General features: G+C 40.8%; 1 protein-coding gene across 1 annotated transcript in view; it reads left to right on the forward strand.

Annotated features, from left to right (window-relative positions):
- The window catches only part of CPA6 (carboxypeptidase A6), a 320,500-nt gene that overhangs the window by 220,363 nt on the left and 81,270 nt on the right, over positions 1-18,867 (forward strand). Inside the window, exon 3 of the mRNA XM_007527135.2 lies at positions 10,914-11,038. Within this exon, the coding sequence (XP_007527197.1) occupies positions 10,914-11,038 (125 nt within the window). The remainder of the gene's footprint in view (positions 1-10,913; positions 11,039-18,867) is intronic.

The following is an 18,867-nucleotide window of genomic DNA, read 5'->3' on the forward strand; positions in this document are numbered from 1 at the left end:
GGTACTGGAACATGAACAGACACACTCACCAGTGGAATAGAATTGAGAGCCCAGAAATGAGGCCCCATACCTATGGACATCTAATCTTTGACAAAGGGGCCCAGACTATTATATGGGGAAAGCAGAGTCTTTTCAACAAATGGTGTTGGAAACAATGGGTTGAAACATGCAGAAGAATGAAACTGAATCACTGTATTTCACCAAATACAAAAGTAAATTCCAAGTGGATCAAGGACTTGGATGTTAGACCACAAACTATCAGATACTTAGAGGAAAATATTGGCAGAACTTTTTTCTGCATAAATTTTAAAGACATTTTCAATGAAACGAATCCAATTACAAGGAAGATTAAGGGAAGTATAAACCTATGGGACTACATCAAATTAAAAAGCTTCTTCACAGCAAAAGAAACCACTAAGCAAACCAAGAGACCCCTCACAGAATGCGAGATCTTTACATGCCATACATCAGATAAGAGTTTAATAACCAACATATATAAAGAGCTTGCCAGACTCAACAACAAGACAACAAATAACCCCATCCAAAAGTGGGGGGAGGACTTGGGCAGAATATTCACCACAGAAGAGATCCAAAAGGCCGAGAAACACATGAAAAAATGCTCCAAGTCTCTGATTGTCAGAGAAATGCAAATCAAGACAACAATGAGATATCACTTCACTCCTGTGAGAATGTCACACATCAGAAAAGGTAACAGCAGCAAATGCTGGAGAGGGTGTGGGGTCAAAGGAACCCTCCTGCACTGCTGGTGGGAATGTCAATTGGTCCAACCTCTGTGGAGAACAGTCTGGAGAACTCTCAGAAGGCTAGAAATGGACCTACCCTATGACCTTGCAATTCCCCTCCTGGGGATATATCCTAAGGAACCCAACACATCCATCCAAAAAGATCTGTGTACACATATGTTCTTGGCAGCACAATTTGTAATAGCCAAAACCTGGAAGCAACCCAGGTGTCCAACAACAGATGAGTGGCTGAGCAAGTTGTGGTATATATACACAATGGAATACTACTCAGCTGTAAAAAATGGTGACTTCACCGTTTTCAGCCGATCTTGGATGGACCTTGAAAAAATCATGTTGAGTGAAATAAGTCAGAAACAGAAGGATGAATACGGGATGATCTCACTCTCAGGCCGAAGTTGAAAAACAAGATTAGAAAAGAAAACACAAGTCGAACCTGAAATGGAATTGGAGTATTACACCAAAGTAAAAGACTCTGGGGTGGGTGGGTGGGTGGGGAGAATACAGGTCCATGAAAAATGATGAATGAAATAGTGGGGGTTGTATTGTTAAATGGGAATCTGGGGAATGTTATGCATGTAATAAAAAAAAAAAAAGAAGTAGAAACGCAAAGCAGAAATTGACTGAGTTTGGAGTATGGCACCAAAGTAAGAAAGCAGAAGTACACAAGAGTTTGCAGTGAGTACCTCCCTAATACTTCCTCTCCACTTTTCCAAGCTTTGGGTCCATGATTGCTCAACAATTTGTTTGGCTTTGTATGTTAACTCTCTTTTCAGTCACCAGGTTCCAGGTGTCATCAGGATGCCGGCCAGACTTCCCTGGATTGAAGACCCCACCTATATGTCCTGGAGCTCAGCTTCCCCAGAGACCCACCCTACTAGGGAAAGAGAGAGGCAGACTGGGAGTATGGACCGACCAGTCAACGCCCATGTTCAGTGAGGAAGCAATTACAGAAGCCAGACCTTCTACCTTCTGCAACCCTCAATGACCCTGGGTCCATGCTCCCAGAGGGATAGAGAATGGGAAAGATATCGGGGGAGGGGGTGGGATATGGAGATTGGGCGGTGGGAATTGTGTGGAGTTGTACCCCTCCTACCCTATGGTTTTGTTAATTTATCCTTTCTTAAATAAAAAAAAAATTAAAAAATAAAATAAATAAAATTAAAAGAAGGTAAGTGGAACTGGGCAGGGCACTTCCAGTATAGTACACACAGTACCATAGTCAGTGACCAGGGTTCAAGCCTCCTATCCCCACCTACAGTAGGGAGGGAGGTGCTGTAGGTCTCTCTCTTTCTCTCCTCCTTTTGCTCTCAATTTCTGTCTCTTATCAACAAAAGAAAAGGGGTGGGGGAAGACACCTGAGAGCAGTGGATTAATCTGACAGGCAATTCTTCTTCTTCTAGCGTTTGCCCTTCTTCCGTAGCCAGTCAACAGCGTCAGGTTGAGCCTGATGTAAAGTTTCGAGACCTCCTTTGAATCTGGAGAGGTGGCAGTCGTTGACTATGTGGGTCATAGTCTGTCTGGAGCCGCAGGGGCAGTTCGGGTCGTCTCTGGCTCCCCAGCGATGGAACATAGCCACGCACCGGCCATGGCCTGTTCGATAGCGATTGAGGAGGGCCCAATCATAACGTGCTAGGTCAAAGCCGGGTTGACGCTCGCAGGGGTCTGTGATGAGGTGTTTGTTCTTTACCTCAGCTGACTGCCAACTCTGTTTCCAAGAGTCTGGAACAGAGAAGTTCAGTGTAGGTGTAGGGGACCAGATTGGGTGACGAGACGTCAAGCGTTGGACAGGGTGGGCGAAGATATCCGCGTATATTGGCAGGTCCGGTCGAGCGTAGACGTGGGAGATGAACTTAGATGATGCCGCATCCCGACGAATATCTGCCGGGGCGATGTTGCTGAGAACTGGCAGCCATGGAACCAGGGTGGAACAGATGGTTCCAGAAATGATCCTCATGGAGGAATATAATTTGGAATCGACCAAGTGGACATGGGGGCTACGGAACCATACTGGGGCACAGTATTCTGCAGTGGAATAGCATAATGCCAGAGAGGATGATCGTAGTGTGGAAGTGCTCGCGCCCCATGAGGAGCTGGCCAGTCTTGCAATGATGTGATTCCTCGCGCCCACCTTTGCTGCAGATTTTATGAGATGTTTGTGAAATGACAGGGTGCGATCGAGAGTAACGCCAAGATAGACTGGCTGGGCTTCATGCTGGATTCTCGTATCGCCAAGCTGAACATTAAGCTCACGTGACAGGCAATGAGCCCCAGCGATAACCTTGGTGACAAAAGATAAAAAAAAAAAAAAAAAGGATGAGGAGGAAAAAAGAGAAAGCATATGCTAGAAAAGAGAGGAGAAGGAATCCTCCTGCACTGATGATAGTAAGGTAAATTGCTCTGCTTTTCTGTGGAATAAAAAAGTCATTAGAAGTTTGGCAGGGGTCACCCTCCCCACAAATATGTGCAGAATAAAGAGAAAAGAGGACTTGGTATAGTCCTTAGAGAAAAAAAAACATTTTCTCATTTGCCTTTTTATTCTAAAGTGTTTTGATAAGATGAATAAATAAGACCATCGCTTTTGAGACAAGTTAATGAATATTTTTAAAAAGAATTTTGACAGATTATATCTATAAAGATGGCTCTATGTATTATGGAAACTTTAAATTAAATAGTAATTCTTTTTTTTTTTTTTTGCCTCTATGGTTATTGGGGCTCAGTGCCAGCACCAGCACCACAAATCCACTACTCCTGGAGGCCATTTCTTTCATTTTTTTAATTGGATAAGACAGAGAAAAATTGAGGGAGGAAGCAAAGACAGAGAGGGGGAGAGAATGAGAGACACCTGCAGACCTGCTTCATGCTTGTGAAGTAACCCCCTGCAAGAGGGGAGCTGAAGGCTTGAACCACGGTCTGTGAGCTGGTCCTTGCACTTCACCTAAGATTAGTACTTCTTCCTGTATCACCTGCCTAATGATTGAATACCTCAAGTTATAATCTCTTATCTAGAATGCACCTGAACTAAGTAGCATACCAAAAAAGAAACTACCCTTAGGGAGTAGTTCACGCCGGTTTATAGTCACGTGACAGCTTGATCTCTGTGTGCTGGTTTTCCAGACACTGGAGCTCTACCTGATGTCTTCCTCATATTATAAATGCTGCTATTCTACAAGAACATACAACTAACTGAAACCAGATCATAAAGCAACAGAAAAACAGGGTGAACTAATAAGTAGTAAGACTGTATCAGTAATAAAAAAAAATTATCAACACAGAAAAGCTCAGAACTAGATATTGATAGTTTCTCCGGACAGCCCCACTAAACATTTAAAGATTAATGGCAATCCTTATCAAACTCTTTAAGGAAAGATACCCAAATTTATTTTTCAGGTATTATTGACAAGAAAACTAAAGACCATTATCCCCGATGAATACAGGTACAAAGAATTTCAACAAAATACTAGCAACCAAATCAACAGTACATTAAAAGGATCATAAACAATGGTGAAATAGGATGCAAGGTGTCCAACACATACTCAATTAACATGTATACTACAGCTACAGAATAAAATGATATCATCAGTTCAGTGGACTAAGAAATAGCATTTGAAAAAAATACATTCCACCATGAAAAAAAAATTAAACAAATTCCATATAGAAGGAATACATATTAGCAAAATAAAGGTCATATATGACAAGCCCACAGTTTAAGTCACCTCACAGTAAAGGCTTAAAAGTTTTTTGTAGATTATATGATTTTATATAAGGAAGCTCTAATCCTATGCCAAAAAAAATCTGTTAGAATAACTTAATGCAGCAAAATTAAGAACAGAAAATCAATGTTAAAAAAATCAGTTGTATTTCTATATACTAACAGTGAACTGCTGGAAAGAGAAATTAAGAAAACGATTCTATTGCAATTACATAAAAAAGAATAATAGAAAGATAAGTTCTTGTCTTCTGCTGCAATGCTGGGTAGAATTGTAAGGAAAATATTCATAATGTAACAGGCCAGAAAGGAGAAATATGAAAACAGAATGATTTCACTCTTATGTGACTTACACATCAAATAGACGTGTCATTCTCTGAGTGGTTCTAAAAGATCTCTGGTTTTCAGTCCTTCTCTTGCAGACTAGAGCATTAATCAACACCACATTTCTGAGTCTGTCTTCTATGTTGTCAAATGTGTTAGCACAAAACTGTCAAATGTGAAACATTAATTCCCCAATAAAGAAATTTTTTAAAAGAAAGAAAAAGAAAAATACTTGAAAATAATAAAATTCTTCATGAAATCACAGTTTCATTTTTCATAAAATAAAAATAAATGTATGTTATAAGGCCAGCAAGATAGTTTATTTCGGTATAGGCTTGCTTTGCCATATATGCCAAAGAGGTTTAAGCCCACATTGGAGGAGGAGACTTTAGTGCTAATGTATCTTTGCATCTCTCTCCTTCTGTCTCTATCTTACAAAGTTGTTGCAGAGCATTGAAGATCTAGTGATGAATATATATTCATAGTGTATGTATGTTCATAGAGATGTGTGTTTATGAATGTTTCATGAATGTATGCGTGTGTTGAAAGTGTGTGTGCGTGTTAGCACATTACTTCATTACATCACCACCAGACAGCACTGAGTCTTCTACCCTCATTAACCCTTTAGCTCCCCCACACCACACACTCATCGCCGTTAGTAGCTTCCAATCTGCAGAAACAGAATAAGGGTATATTTATGTTTCATCCCGTCTTTGAGCTTTCACTCTGTGCCAGACTCTACTATGTACTTTATCTCTATCATTTCACTTAAACCTATAACAAAGCCTGTGGTTGTTTGTTTGTTTGTTTGAACAACAAACACAGCACAGATGAAATTATAAGTGAGACTCTGAACTTTTAAAACCTCCCCCAAAGTTACACAGTATGATGCTTCCAGAGTTTTAGTCCCACCTTGATCCATAGGATTACAAAGTTCATACTCTTAATGGCACAGCTAAACTGCTTTTGTCTCTTAAACTGAACTCACTGCTTGTGACAGGTCATCAAATGAGGAACCACCACCAAGGATATAAGGCTCTGCAAAATACCATTCTTTCCATGAAACAGCAGGTGGCAACTTGCAACAAAGACTTGGGGAGATTGGCAGATACCCTTAGGTCATCCTGAAAAGATTTCCAATACTTTGTCACCATCATCCTGAATGGCTGAGCTCAGTTTGAAGGGTGTTTATCACTGCAGATGTGATCACATCCTGAGGGAAATGACTGATGATCACCTGCCCAATATGAACTGACTGGAACTTTGATATGCTGCACTTCAGTTTAGAGGGGGAAGGAAACACTAAGTTCTGGAGTGACAAAAGCATAAGATCCACCAGTCTCACATGCTAAGACAAGAAGTTGTAAGGGATTTCTCATTCTGGGACAATGGGATAATCTTGGAAAGTCATGAAGACACCAGATGAGTGATTCACACGTTACCGTTCCGTTCAAGTCCCCAGTTCCTACCAGTTTGGGTGGGGTAGGGGGAGATAACTTCATGAGCAGTGAAAGAAGGCTACAACTCTCTCACTCTCTCTCTCTCTCTCTCTCTCCATCTCTACTTCCTCTCCATTCTCAATTTCTCTCTGTTCTTTCAAAAGGAACAAAAAAAAAATGGAAAAACTGGAGCAGTGGATTTTTTGTGTAGTCACTAAACCCCAGAGATAACTGGCGGCACAGAGAGAGAAAGAGTGATTTACATCAGGGAATTATAGGCACTAAGATTAGAAATATCCATTATCATCATTGTGAGAAAGTTACTTCACCCCATGAATCTGACTCTTATCAACCACTAAATGTATCTGAGTAGACTTTCTTTTTATTTTTTGCCTCCACGGTTATTGCTGGGGCTTAATGGCTGCACCATGAATTCACTGCTCCTTGAGGCCATTTTTCCCCACTTTTTGTTGCCCTTGTTGCTGTTATTGTTGCTGCTATTGTTGTTGTTGGGTGGGACAGAGAGAAATAGAGAGAGGAGGGGAAGACAGAGAGGGAGAGAGAAAGATAAGACACCTGCAGACCTGCTTCACCGCTTGTAAAGCAACCCCCTGCAGGTCAGTAAAAGCCAGGATCTTTGCAGTTATGTGCACTTAACCCACTGCGCTACTGCCCGATTCCCTTGAGCTGACTTTCTATCTTCAAGGTGTTAATGAAAGTATTAAAGTATAAAGTGAGTGGCACCTTATAAACATCACACAACTATTAACTATTATTCTCATCTCTCTAGATACGGTATGTGCCTGTCACCAAGACTACAGTGCAAGCACCCTTTCCTCAGACTATTACCAGAAAAAAGCTTATCATTCATTTTAATTTATTCCTACTTTCATAACGAAATACAATGATTGACTTCTCAGTTCTTTTGTTGTTATCAGTGAATGTTTCCTCTAGATCAAGGGCAGGGAAAAGTTTTTTCTGCCAGGGGCCATTGAATATTTATAACATTATTTGCAGGCTATACAAAATTATCAATTTAAGGGGCCGGGTGGTGAGGCATCTGGTTGAGCACACATGTTACAAAACTATCAATTTAAAAATTGGCACTTAATGGGGAGATAGCATAAAGGTTATGCAAAGAGGTTTTCATTCCTGAGACTCAAATCTTGGGCTCAGACACCACCCTGCACACACACATACCACCACCACTGCTACCACCACCATAAGCCAGAGCTGAGTAGCACTCTGGTATTTAAAAAAAAAAAAAAAGGCACTTAATGTTACTATGAATAAAGCTCCTAGATTTATTGACTTTCTAGTTCCTCCTGCAGTTATCTTGGCAGGGGAAGACCAAATGATCTCAGTACACAAGCCGGATGTCCCCCCTCCCCTGCTCTAAATCAGCAGCTTTCTGATGATGTCAGTCCCCTCGGGAGCCCACTTCAGGTCATGCTATCCTCTGTTACTTCGATGGAATTTCCTATGAGGAAACTACTCAGAACTGTTAGGTGGGTAGGGATCCTTATTTTACATGGATCCCTCAAAATAGCACTGTTTTGGAGTGGCAATTCATGTTATTTTAGGTTTTGGTTTCTGTAGTTCTACTCTGAATCCAGCAGTATTTCTTCATCTTCCCTCAATAGCATTAAGAAATGGCAGTGTGATCCGGGAGGTGGCAAGCGGATAAAGCATTAGAGACTCAAGCATGAGGTCCTGAGTTCAATCCCTGGCAGCACATGTACCAGAGTGATGTCTGGTTCTTTTTCTCTTTCTCCTTCAATCTTTCTCATAAATAAAATCTTTAAAGAGAAAGAAAGGGAGAAAGAAAGAAGGAAGGAAGGAAGGAAGGAAGGAAGGAAGGAAGGAAGAAAGAAAGAAAGAAAGAAAGAGAAGAAAAAGAAATGGCAACAGTCCTTAATATCAAAATCCTGTCCTTGGGTCTGAGTGGTAGCATACCTGCTTAAGCGCACACGTTATTGTGTACAAGGACCAGGGTTCAAGCCCCCATTCCCCAACTGCAGGGGGAAAACCACATGAGTGATGAAGCAGTGCTGCAGGTTTCTCTCTGTCTCTCTCCCTCTCTATCACCCCCTTCCCTCTCAATTTCTGGTGTCTCTATCCAATAAATAAGTAAATAAAGATAACTTTAAAAGTTTTTATTTAAAAAAATAAAATTAAAAAAAAAATCCTATCCTCTGGTGGGTGAAGAGATAAGTCCTAAAGATGATGAAAAGATTGGAAACTTGAGCATTTGAAGTGAAAGAGACAAACGTAATTTCTCTTCTAAAGTCAAGAATCCCAACACTCCTCACTAAAGAGTAAATCAAAGGGGTGGGAGGAACTATACTGTAATGTAAGAAAGTAACAACAATTAAGTTAAATGTGGACATGAGAGACTAGGACGTTATTGTTTCTCAGCTTTTGGAGACTTGATAGATGTTGTGTAGATTCGTCTATTGAGGACAGTTTGGTTCAGTCCTAGATACATCCTTGCCCAAGGGCTGACAGATGGATCCAGTGACCTCTCAAGAATTCCTTCCAGCCCCACATTTCTGTTTCCCGGAAACTGCTGGGCTTGCATGTTAGCTGAGTCAGATTTGCCCTTACAGCTTGTGGAGGAGTTTGCTTGAAAGAAAACAGGTAGACTCTTTGCCCTAAAAATAAATTTCCTCTCTACTATAACATAACTTGCTTATATAGTAAGCTGTAGGATTATTTGTATGTGTCTGTCCTCTTTATTATTACCTTGAGTCACAAAGTCATTTTTATCTTCTAGACAGAGAGCAGGCCAAGTGAAGATGAAATATCTAAACTTTATCAGATAAGAGTTTATCAGAGATCAACACCCCACCACAGAACAAGGCAAAAATGCAAGAAGAGTTCGAAACAGAAAGAAAATAAAGGAATGTAGAGGAGATAAACTGAGCCTAATTTAAAAATGTGGCTCTAGATTTATTCAGAAGATAGGGCTCTCAGGAGCCAGGTGGAGGTGCACCTGGCTGAGTGGATACATCACAGTGTTCAAGCCCCTGGTCCCCACCTGCATGGGGAAAGCTTCAGGACTGGTGGAGCAGTACTGCAGGAATCTCTCTCTCTTCCTCTCTCTCTCTCTATCTCTCTCTCTCCCTCACCTCTCAATTTCTTTCGGTGTCTACACAATAATAAATAAATATAAATACTTTTTTAAAAATTAAATATTAAAAAAAGAAACAAGATAGGACTCTCTCCCCTCCCCGCTGGGTTCTGTCATGTTTTCTATAAATGTGAAGCTTCAGCCAGGTGAGGAGCTCTGGAGTAGGCATTAGGAACACACTCCGGTAAGCTACAAGCTTGGGGGTCTTGCTTTCCTACATGGTGGGGTACTGCACAGCGTCCACACCCACGAACAAATAATGATTGAGTTATGAATCAACACAAGGGATCATTCTAGGCACTTGGAATATGGTGCCGTGGGGGTGGTAACAAATCCTTTTCCCTCAGAAAACTTGTATTCCACTAAGTTACATAACAACCTCAGTGCTCAAACAACTACAGCAAGGGAACCTACCCTGCCTTAAAGTTCTCCCCATGCGGGAGGGATGCTTCAGTCGACACGTGAAGGCTGAGCAGGAATGGTAGAAGACATGTGTTGGGGAAGGTGAAGCACCTGGAGAGTGTTCGATTTAAAGTTACCAAATGTTGTTGAGCTGCCACAATTTCCTGGGTAGCAAACAAGATTAAGAGTCGCATATCAGGGGGTCGGGCGGTGGCGCAGTGGGTTAAGCGCATGTGGCGCAAAGCGTAGGGACCGGCGTAGGGATCCCGGTTCGAGCCCACGGCTCCCCACCTGCAAGGGAGTCGCTTCACAGGCGGTGAGGCAAGTCTGCAGGTGTCTGTCTTTCTCTCCCCCTCTCTGTCTTCCCTTCCTCTCTCCATTTCTCTCTGTCCTATCCAACAACAAACAACATCAACAATGGCAATAATAATAACCACAACGAGGATACAACAACAAGGGCAACAAAAAAAGGGGGGGGAATGGCCTCCAGGAGGGGTGGATTCATGGTGCAGGCACCGAGCCCAGCAATAACCCTGGAGGAAAAAAAATTAAAAAGAGTCACATATCTTTCACGTCTCTGTAATTACTTAAATTTTTGTGCAGTTAGCAAGTATAATAGCAAAATCATACTTAAAGATATTTTCTCTCATCTTCACCTTGTAGTTTAATATGTTGGTCTTGAAAATACTACTTACGGGGCTGGGTAGTAGTGCACCTAGCTGAGTGCACATGTTATAATGCACAAGGACCTGGGTTCGAGCCCCCAGTCCCCATCTGCAGGGGGAAAGCTTTGCAAATGGTGAAGGAGTACTGCAGATGTCTCTCTTTTTCTCTTCCTCTCCATCTCCCCTTTGCCTTTTGATTTCTGGCTGTCTCTATCCAATAAATAAAGATAATTTTTAAATATTTTTAAAAAGAAAGAAAATACTAGATATCAATTACTATCAAATTCTATGTGCGTGTGTGATGTAATATGGACAAGGAACTCAAGCTGGAGTTTCACCCTAACTTTGCAAGCACTGAGTCTAATTCCAAAATATGTTTGGTTTAAATATATGCAAACAAGATAATGCGTTTGACATTGTGACATGGATCGTTCCCCACCTACACTGAATGTGAATTATAGGTTGGTTCCTGCACTATAGGTGGACCTGTGGCAGCCCAGCAGCATCTCCTGTGTGTCAGCGGGAACAGTTACTGACGTCCATATTCCTCATAATGTTTCCTGGAACCTTTTGGCCTTCTTACAGAAAGCCAACATCCAGTACAAGTAAGCATGTGTTTTCACTTGCTTAATTCATTTGTTCTAACGTTAACTAAATGATATCAAAATTCAGGTCATTTGTTTATTGAGTACCTTCAGGAATGTTTCTGGTTCTAATTTTCTGACAGGGAAAATAAAATGTCTATAACACAATTTTATTCACCTCATTCTTTTTTTTTTACTTTATTAGGGAAATAATGATTTACAAGACAGTTGTTGTCACATAGGTACAATCTCTCATTCTTCCATGATAAGTGTCTCTGTACCACTCCTACCAACAACTATACACTAGTTTCCCAGTACCTATTCAAAACACACACACACACACACACATGCACATCTTTGACCTTGCTGCAACAGACCATGTCTAGTCCAAGTTTCACTTTCTTCTCTTTATTTCTTAAGTTCATCTGGCAATCATCTTCCTCCTTTTACCTTATCTCACTTAACATGATCCCTTCAAGTTCCTTCCAAGATGAAGCACAGGACATTATTTCATCACTTTTGATAATTGAGTAATATTCCACTGCATCTATGTACCACAGCTTTCTTAACCACTCACCTGCCATTGAGCATCTGAGTTACTTCCATGTTTGGACTATTATAAATAGCACTACATGAGCATAGGTGTACGTAAATCTCTTTGGATATGCCCTGTATTTAATTGCAGTTCTCTGATAGTGAATTTCAGTGGCTCAGAGGGAAAGCACCACCCTGGCATGCATGAAGATCAGGGTTATAGTAATACCTACAAGGCAAATACTGAAAGAAAGAAGAAGGAAAAAAAAGTCTTATGCAAATGTTTGTCTGCTCGATAAAGAGACTTGAGATATTCTAGTCAGGGGGCACTATGCAAGCAGAAGAAAAGGGCAGCAGAATTTTATGGAGAAAACTGATGGCACATGATGTTATTAATGTGCAAAGACAAATCAAAGACTAGAAAGACAAGATGCTGGAGCGGTGGCCAGATTGTTGGAACCTGACAAGCAGTGTTACGACACGGTTGCAGAGTGCCAGTAAGGACTCTAAATGTACTTGAGGTGGACTGGGGAGTAGAATACTACAGTACTACAATTTTAGTCTAGGTAAAATGTAGTGAAGCTCTTAGTTAGGGCCAGTATTGTGGACTCATAAGAACATTCAGAAAAATAGTTCAGAGGCAAAACCACCTGGATTCCACAACCGGTTGGATGTAGGCAGAAAAACTCAGACATGAGTTCAAGTCTCCTGGTTAGCTGAATACATATGTTCAACAAAATGTTGGATACTTTAGTGGAGCTTTTTTATTTTTAATGGTTTATATAGTTTCTGTAAGAGAGCAGAATAACTGCAGCTCAGCTCTGGCTTAGGGGCCTCATACATGCAAGTTCTATACTCTACCACTGAACTATCTCCCAAGTCAGAGTCTGTTTTAAAGGAATAGTTTCATTAGTGAGAACAGAGCAAGTGGAAGCGAGCAAAATCATTCACTTGGTTAATGATCTGCTTTGTCGTGTGGGCAGCCCTGGTTCGAGCCCAACACCCCCTCTCCCACTGCATTAAAGGAAGTTTCTATGTCATGATCTCTTTCCCTCTCCCTCTAACTTTTTTCTTATTTTTTAAATTATTTATTTATTTGTTGGATAGAGACAGCCAGAAATTAAGAGGAGAGGGGGAGAGAAAGAGGGGAAGAGAAAGAGAGGGGGGTGAGGGAGAGGAAGAGGGGGAGAGAGAGAGAGAGAGACCTGCAACACTGTTTCACCATTAGTAAAGCTTCCCCACTGCAGGTGAAGATTGGGGGCTTGAACCCGAGTCCCTGTGCTCTGTAATATGTGTGCTAAACTGGATTCACCACCACCCAGCCTCCCACTATCTTTTTAAAAAGAACAAGTTAAAGGTAGTCACAGGAGTCAAAAAAAAAAAATCTTTGAAAGATCTGTGGTGTGGGGTGCGATAGTAATATTATCAAGAAAAGCACTGAGCTGTTTCTTGTGAATTTGGTAATGGAAGTTAAACTAGTACCTCTAATGAAGATAATAGGTTACTAGAAGCAGAAGACAGAAGTGAACAGATGAGAACATAGGACAACATGTGCTTAAGAGTTTTTACTGTGCTTAAAAGTTAGAACAAAGAAAGAACCAGTGTCTACAGGGAGAGGCAGCTTGAGCATGGGGATTTGTCTGGGCAGAGGCAACTTCGGCATCATCGAGGTTAAGGGGAGGGACTAATAGGGAAGGAGAATCTCACTGATGCAGGAAAGAATGCTCAGATGGGGGAACTGGTTTGAACAGTACAGAGGATTTCTTAGTTTATAATAATTGAGAGGTAACTGTAGTTTTTACTTGATTGTGGAGGGGAGAGCCTACAAACTGAGAATCATTATAACCAATCTAAAGTTTGCTATATGACAAAGAAGCAAAGTTATCCACTCAAAGTAAATAAGCAGAGGATTAAAGAGGATTGCTAAGAGAAAAACTGGAAGCAATGAATTAAGGTTTGAGAGGCCAGCCGCTGGCACACTTGGTTAAACATACCGAGTACTAAGCACAAACACCTGTACAAGAATCCAGGTTCAAGCCTCCAGATCCCCCATCTACACAGGGGATGCTTCACAAGCAGTGAAGCAGGTCTACAAGTGTATATCTTTCTCCCCCTCTGTCTCCCTTTCCCCTCTCAATTTCTCTCTGTCCTATCCAAGAAAGTGGGAAAAAATGGCCACTCAGGAGTAGTGGATTCGTAGTGCTGGCACAGAACCTCATCAATAACCCTGGGGGCAAAAATAATAATAAGGTTTTGATTACCATAGAAAAATCAGGGTAACAAGGGAGTTGGAGTTCCTAATAAGATACTAGTTCAAGTATTCTTCCATGGGGCTAATCTGTATAAGAAAGAAGCATCTGAGACAACACAATGGAAGAATCAGATGATACAGAGATTTTTATATTGACAACAGGTATAGTGTGACAATGACAAATTGGAAAGAAGAAAGTATTGACAAAGTGTAAATTAAATGCATTTTAGTTTTTAGTAGAATGTATATGATTGGAGGGCCAGGCAGTGGCACAAACGGTTAAGCACTCACATAACAGAGTGCAAGGACCCAGGTTTGAGTCCCTCGTCTCCACCTATAGGAGGAAACCTTCACGAGAGGTATCTCTGTCTCTCTGTCTCTCTCCCACTCGATCTTCCCCTTCCCCTCTCAATTTTTCTTTGTCACTATTCAATAAGAAAAAAAAAATCCTTTTTGTAAATTTTTATTTATAAGAAGGAAACACTGACAAAAACATAGGATGAGAGGGATACAACTCCACACAGTTCCCACCACCAGAACTCTGTATCCCCTCCCCTCCCCTGATATCTTTCCTATTCTTTATCCCTCTAGGAGTATGGACCCAGGGTTATTATGGGGTGCAGAAGGTAGAAGGTCTGGCTTCTGTAATTGCTTCCCTACTGAACATGGGCATTGACAGCTTGATCCATAATTTCAGTCTGCCTCTCTCTTTCCCTAGTGGGGTAGGGCTCTGGGGAAGTGGGGCTCCAGGACACACTGGTGGGGCTGTCTGCCCAAGGAGGTCCGGTTGGCATCATGGCAGCATTTAGAACCTGGTGGCTGAAAAAAGAGTTAACATATAAAGCCAGACAAATTGTTGACTAATCATGACCGTAAAGGCTGGAATATTGCAGATGAAGATTTGGGGTCTCCATTTTGTAGATAGCTAGTAGGCCTATTTTAGTTATATTTCAAAGGGCCCATGACTATGCTAGTTTTTTCCTGATCCTGATCTCTGACATGCAGGTGGACCCAAGTTATTGTCTGGGGAGATGATGTCATGGCTGGAGAAAGGACTAGAAAGATGGATTACAGAAGCGAGTAGCTCCAAAATATGGGAAGGGTGTATAAATATTGTTCACCGTAGACCCTATTGATTTTATCTGGGCCCATATTCAGCTTAGAAGCCTGTGTAACCTCTGCATCTCTGTAGAACTGAGCTCATATTCTGTGGTCATGAGTAGGAACGTTCCAAGCTGCCCCAATTTCAGGACCCATATTCCTCAGGTGGAACACAGAGTATGTTATCCAGCTTCCATTTGAAGGATGGAACATTCTCTACCATTGTTGATCCACATTGAGGGCAAGGTCCTATGGGGCCCACAATGGGGTCTATTGTGTTGTTCCTGATAGAGATGACCAGTAACAATAGAGAGAGGGATCTATTCAAGGTCTAGGTCCATCATATCTCTGTGGGACTCCCTGACTAGGGCCCCAGGTGATGGGGTGGCCTGGTAGTGACTAAAGAGCCATCATTAAAGTATGCCAGTCTCTTGCCCTTATTCAGCTTTTGCAGTCCTTACTTTGTCTGACAAGGTTAGCTTTGGAGTAATTGAGGAAAGTATAATAGGAAGTAAGTGAGGAGGGTGTCTAGGTCTAAGTAGAAACTATTTCATTAGGAACTTTATGGTGTCTTTTTAGGTTTTTCTACTTGCTTGCTTCATTTATTGACTCACTGCAGACTATTGTGTACTTTTACTTTCAGGTATATATTTTCCCCTAGCTTATGGATACATGTGTACTTATGCCTTATATGAGAGGGGGAAAACTGATTGAATGTCTCAAATCTCTTAATGCACAGACCATAGGCTGAGTATATGTTCCTTCAATCTAAGCACTTAAGACTTCGGATGTGTAACCACACTGAATTTTAACAGTGATCTCAAATTGTTAATACATTTCTAATAATGACTTGTTCTTTGACATGTGGACTTTTCTAAAAGCTTAGACCAGGGAGAATAGAAGCAACTGGTGGTGTTACTTTATAATACACAGTTATACATAAATAATGGCAAAGGACATAAATTATGGTGATGCTGTGTATGATACAGAAAATCCTAACAATGGGATCTTCGAAGTTAATCCAATTGCCAAATAATTTGATTATAGCAATAACTATTGCCTTCTTAAACCCTAAGATAGCAGGAACCTCCCGCTTCCTCTATAAAGCCCATATTTTACCCAGTCCCGGAACCTAGGGCTCACTTTCCTGCATGCTTCTCTCAGTTCATAACAAATGATATTGCATCTGCTGATCCCAAACTAATCAATGCAATGTGTATCACCTTGGCATGATTCACTTCAGACTGTGTCCAGAGACTTCAGACCTGGAATGTCAACCCTTTAGCCTCACTAGTTGGGTGATACCCTGTTCATTTCTCATAGGATTCTCTAATTCCATTTCAGCTGGTTTACTTCTTAACAAAATCTAAAAACCTAGATATAGACCAGGTCCCATGAGATAGGGCATACGTACACATGTATCCATAAAAGTATCTTTTAAAAAAGAATATTTATGATTGGTAACAAGGTTCTGAAAGTAGCCATGGAAGAATTGAAATGGAGTGTGGAAGTCACTAAGGATGATACAGTCAAGAATAGGTGGACTGGGAAGGCAAAATAGCTCCCTTGGATAGTGAGCTGCTTTGCCATGTGCACAAGTGAGGCTATAGCATGGCCCCAGAATAGCGAGGAAAGTGTTGATGCCTTTTCCTCTCTGAAAAAGAAAATAGGTGTGATAAGCCACCAGAGATCATCACAATAGTCTTAAACTTCTTTGGCTTGTGGCAAGACAAGAAGTAGAGGGAGAGAATGTTCACCTGGGACAAGACTATCAGGGAGTATTCAGGAGTTGAAGGAAATCAACAGGAAATGGTGTGACGTTCAAAAGAAGAAAAGGTTTTCACAAGTTTGTGAGGGAAGCTCAAAAAAAAAAAAGAGTCCAGAAGTGCATGGTCCATTCCCTTCTGGCTTCATAATAATTAAAACAGAATAAGAGAAATACAAAAAATAGTGCATTCTTGAGAAAGTCCAATGTTTGTTGGGTCAAAAGACATTTCTCTAAAGAGACTGAAAAGTGTAAAAAGTATCATTGCAACAGACATGGGATTCTAGTGGGCACACAGAAAGATGAAGAGTGGCTTAAGCAGAATTTGGACTTTGAGAATTTAAGGACAGAGTCTATTTGTAAATTGCTAACCTCAACTACCCCAACATTCTAGCAAGTTTTTGTACTGTCCCTGATTATCTAAAGCCTGAGATGGGCTGATGTTGCAGGCTCTTGTGTTTGTGAAAGGCTGGACCAAGAAATGCAAGGTAGCATCCCTCCCTCATCCACAGAAATGCTGCCCTGAGGCTCTTATTAAAGTATTAAGATGCTTTCTGCAGAAAGACATTTTATCTGTATTGCTAGAACAGAGTTACAGCTGTGCATAAAACTATTGCTCGTGTTGAACACACTGTAATCACTTTGGTAGCTGTGAAGGCATTCTGAGTGCCCAGTGGGAAAGAACTTGGCGATTATCTCTATAGGTGTCCAGTAACAACTCACATGCTTCATAAATTATTGTTCAGTAGAAAAGAATATACTAGTTATTTTAACAAGTCTCTATTTCCTATCATTAAATATAGGTCATGTGGAACTGATACAGAATAAAATATCACTCATTATGTCACAGAGAATAGAGTCTGGAAAAAAAAAGAGCTTTAAATCAGTCAGCTATCTCCTTATGGAGAACAATCATTTAAAATTATTCATTTTGCTGGTCCCAAGATAATAGCATAGAAGAATCAATTAAATTCCATGGGGCAGGTAGGAAGAAATCATTTTAATTGACTTCTATTATTATAAACCAGGGTATTTTTAAAAGATTGTCATTTACAACTGTGCATAACATATAGCTATAGTCATCTGTAAAGCAGAAATAATGTGACCCCGTGTTTCAGGTCCCTACGTAATTTCAATGATAGGACAGATGAGATGACTCATTCTGTCATAATTCTTTTCCATCATCTTGTAAATTAAATTAAATGTTTTTAAAAAAGGGGGGGGAGGACGATGGAATTTCCAAAGTTTGAAATCCCTCAACACCAAGGAAACATTGAGGAGACTCTTTTGCACTGAATGATGACATCATATGGGAAGTAGGAGTGCATGAGATTGGGGGAGGAATAATAACCAGCTATAAAAGAAGTGAAGCAGTTAAAAAAAAAAAGTCTAAGGGCACCATTCCACATTCTTTCCTCATCAGTCTGCTGGTTTCAAGTTGACTTCTTGACAAAAAAAACAGGGCAAGAACTGGGGTAGCTAAATCATTTTGAGATTACTGAGGTACAGTCTGTTACTGAACTGAGGCCCTGTATTCATCTGCTGGAGCTGCCCCAACAGATTGGCTAAAAAAAATATTTTAAAAAAAAAAAAAGAAAAGAAAATGAAGCTATGGGAAGTGGCTCAGTAGGAGAGCACTGGCCTAGCATGCTGAAGGTCTGTGTTCTAGCACCACTTGGGGGCAGCAAGGAAAACCTCATTGACCACAGAGCAGTGCTTTGCACTCTCTTCCCCCTCTCATTATAACATTTTAAAGAAACAAATATGATGAAGAGGGTGGTTCAGTGATTATGACACACATGTGTAAGACCGTGAGTTTCATCTCCAGCGCAACATCCAGAGAAGCAAAACGAAAACCAGAAGTCCATTGTCTCATGACTCTGGGAACTAGAAATCTGAAATCAAGGTGACAGACAGCAGGATTGACTCTTTGAGAGCTTTAATAGGAAGATCTGTCATGGACCTCTCTACTTGTACATAGCTGTATTCCCCCTTTGTGCCTTAACCCCTAGATCCCATTTAATTATATATATATGGAGATGTATATATTCATAAATTTTGCCACTTTAATCATTTTAAATATATAATTTGTGACATTAAGTGCACTTACATTGTCATGCAAGCATGATAAAGTTTTGTCCACAGAGGCAAAAAATGGCCCCCTCAGGCCTTCCCTTGGCAGCACACTGGTTCTTGTTA

The sequence above is a fragment of the Erinaceus europaeus genome, chromosome 1 (genome assembly GCF_950295315.1).
Source record: "Erinaceus europaeus chromosome 1, mEriEur2.1, whole genome shotgun sequence".
Classification (NCBI taxonomy): Eukaryota; Metazoa; Chordata; class Mammalia; order Eulipotyphla; family Erinaceidae; genus Erinaceus; species Erinaceus europaeus.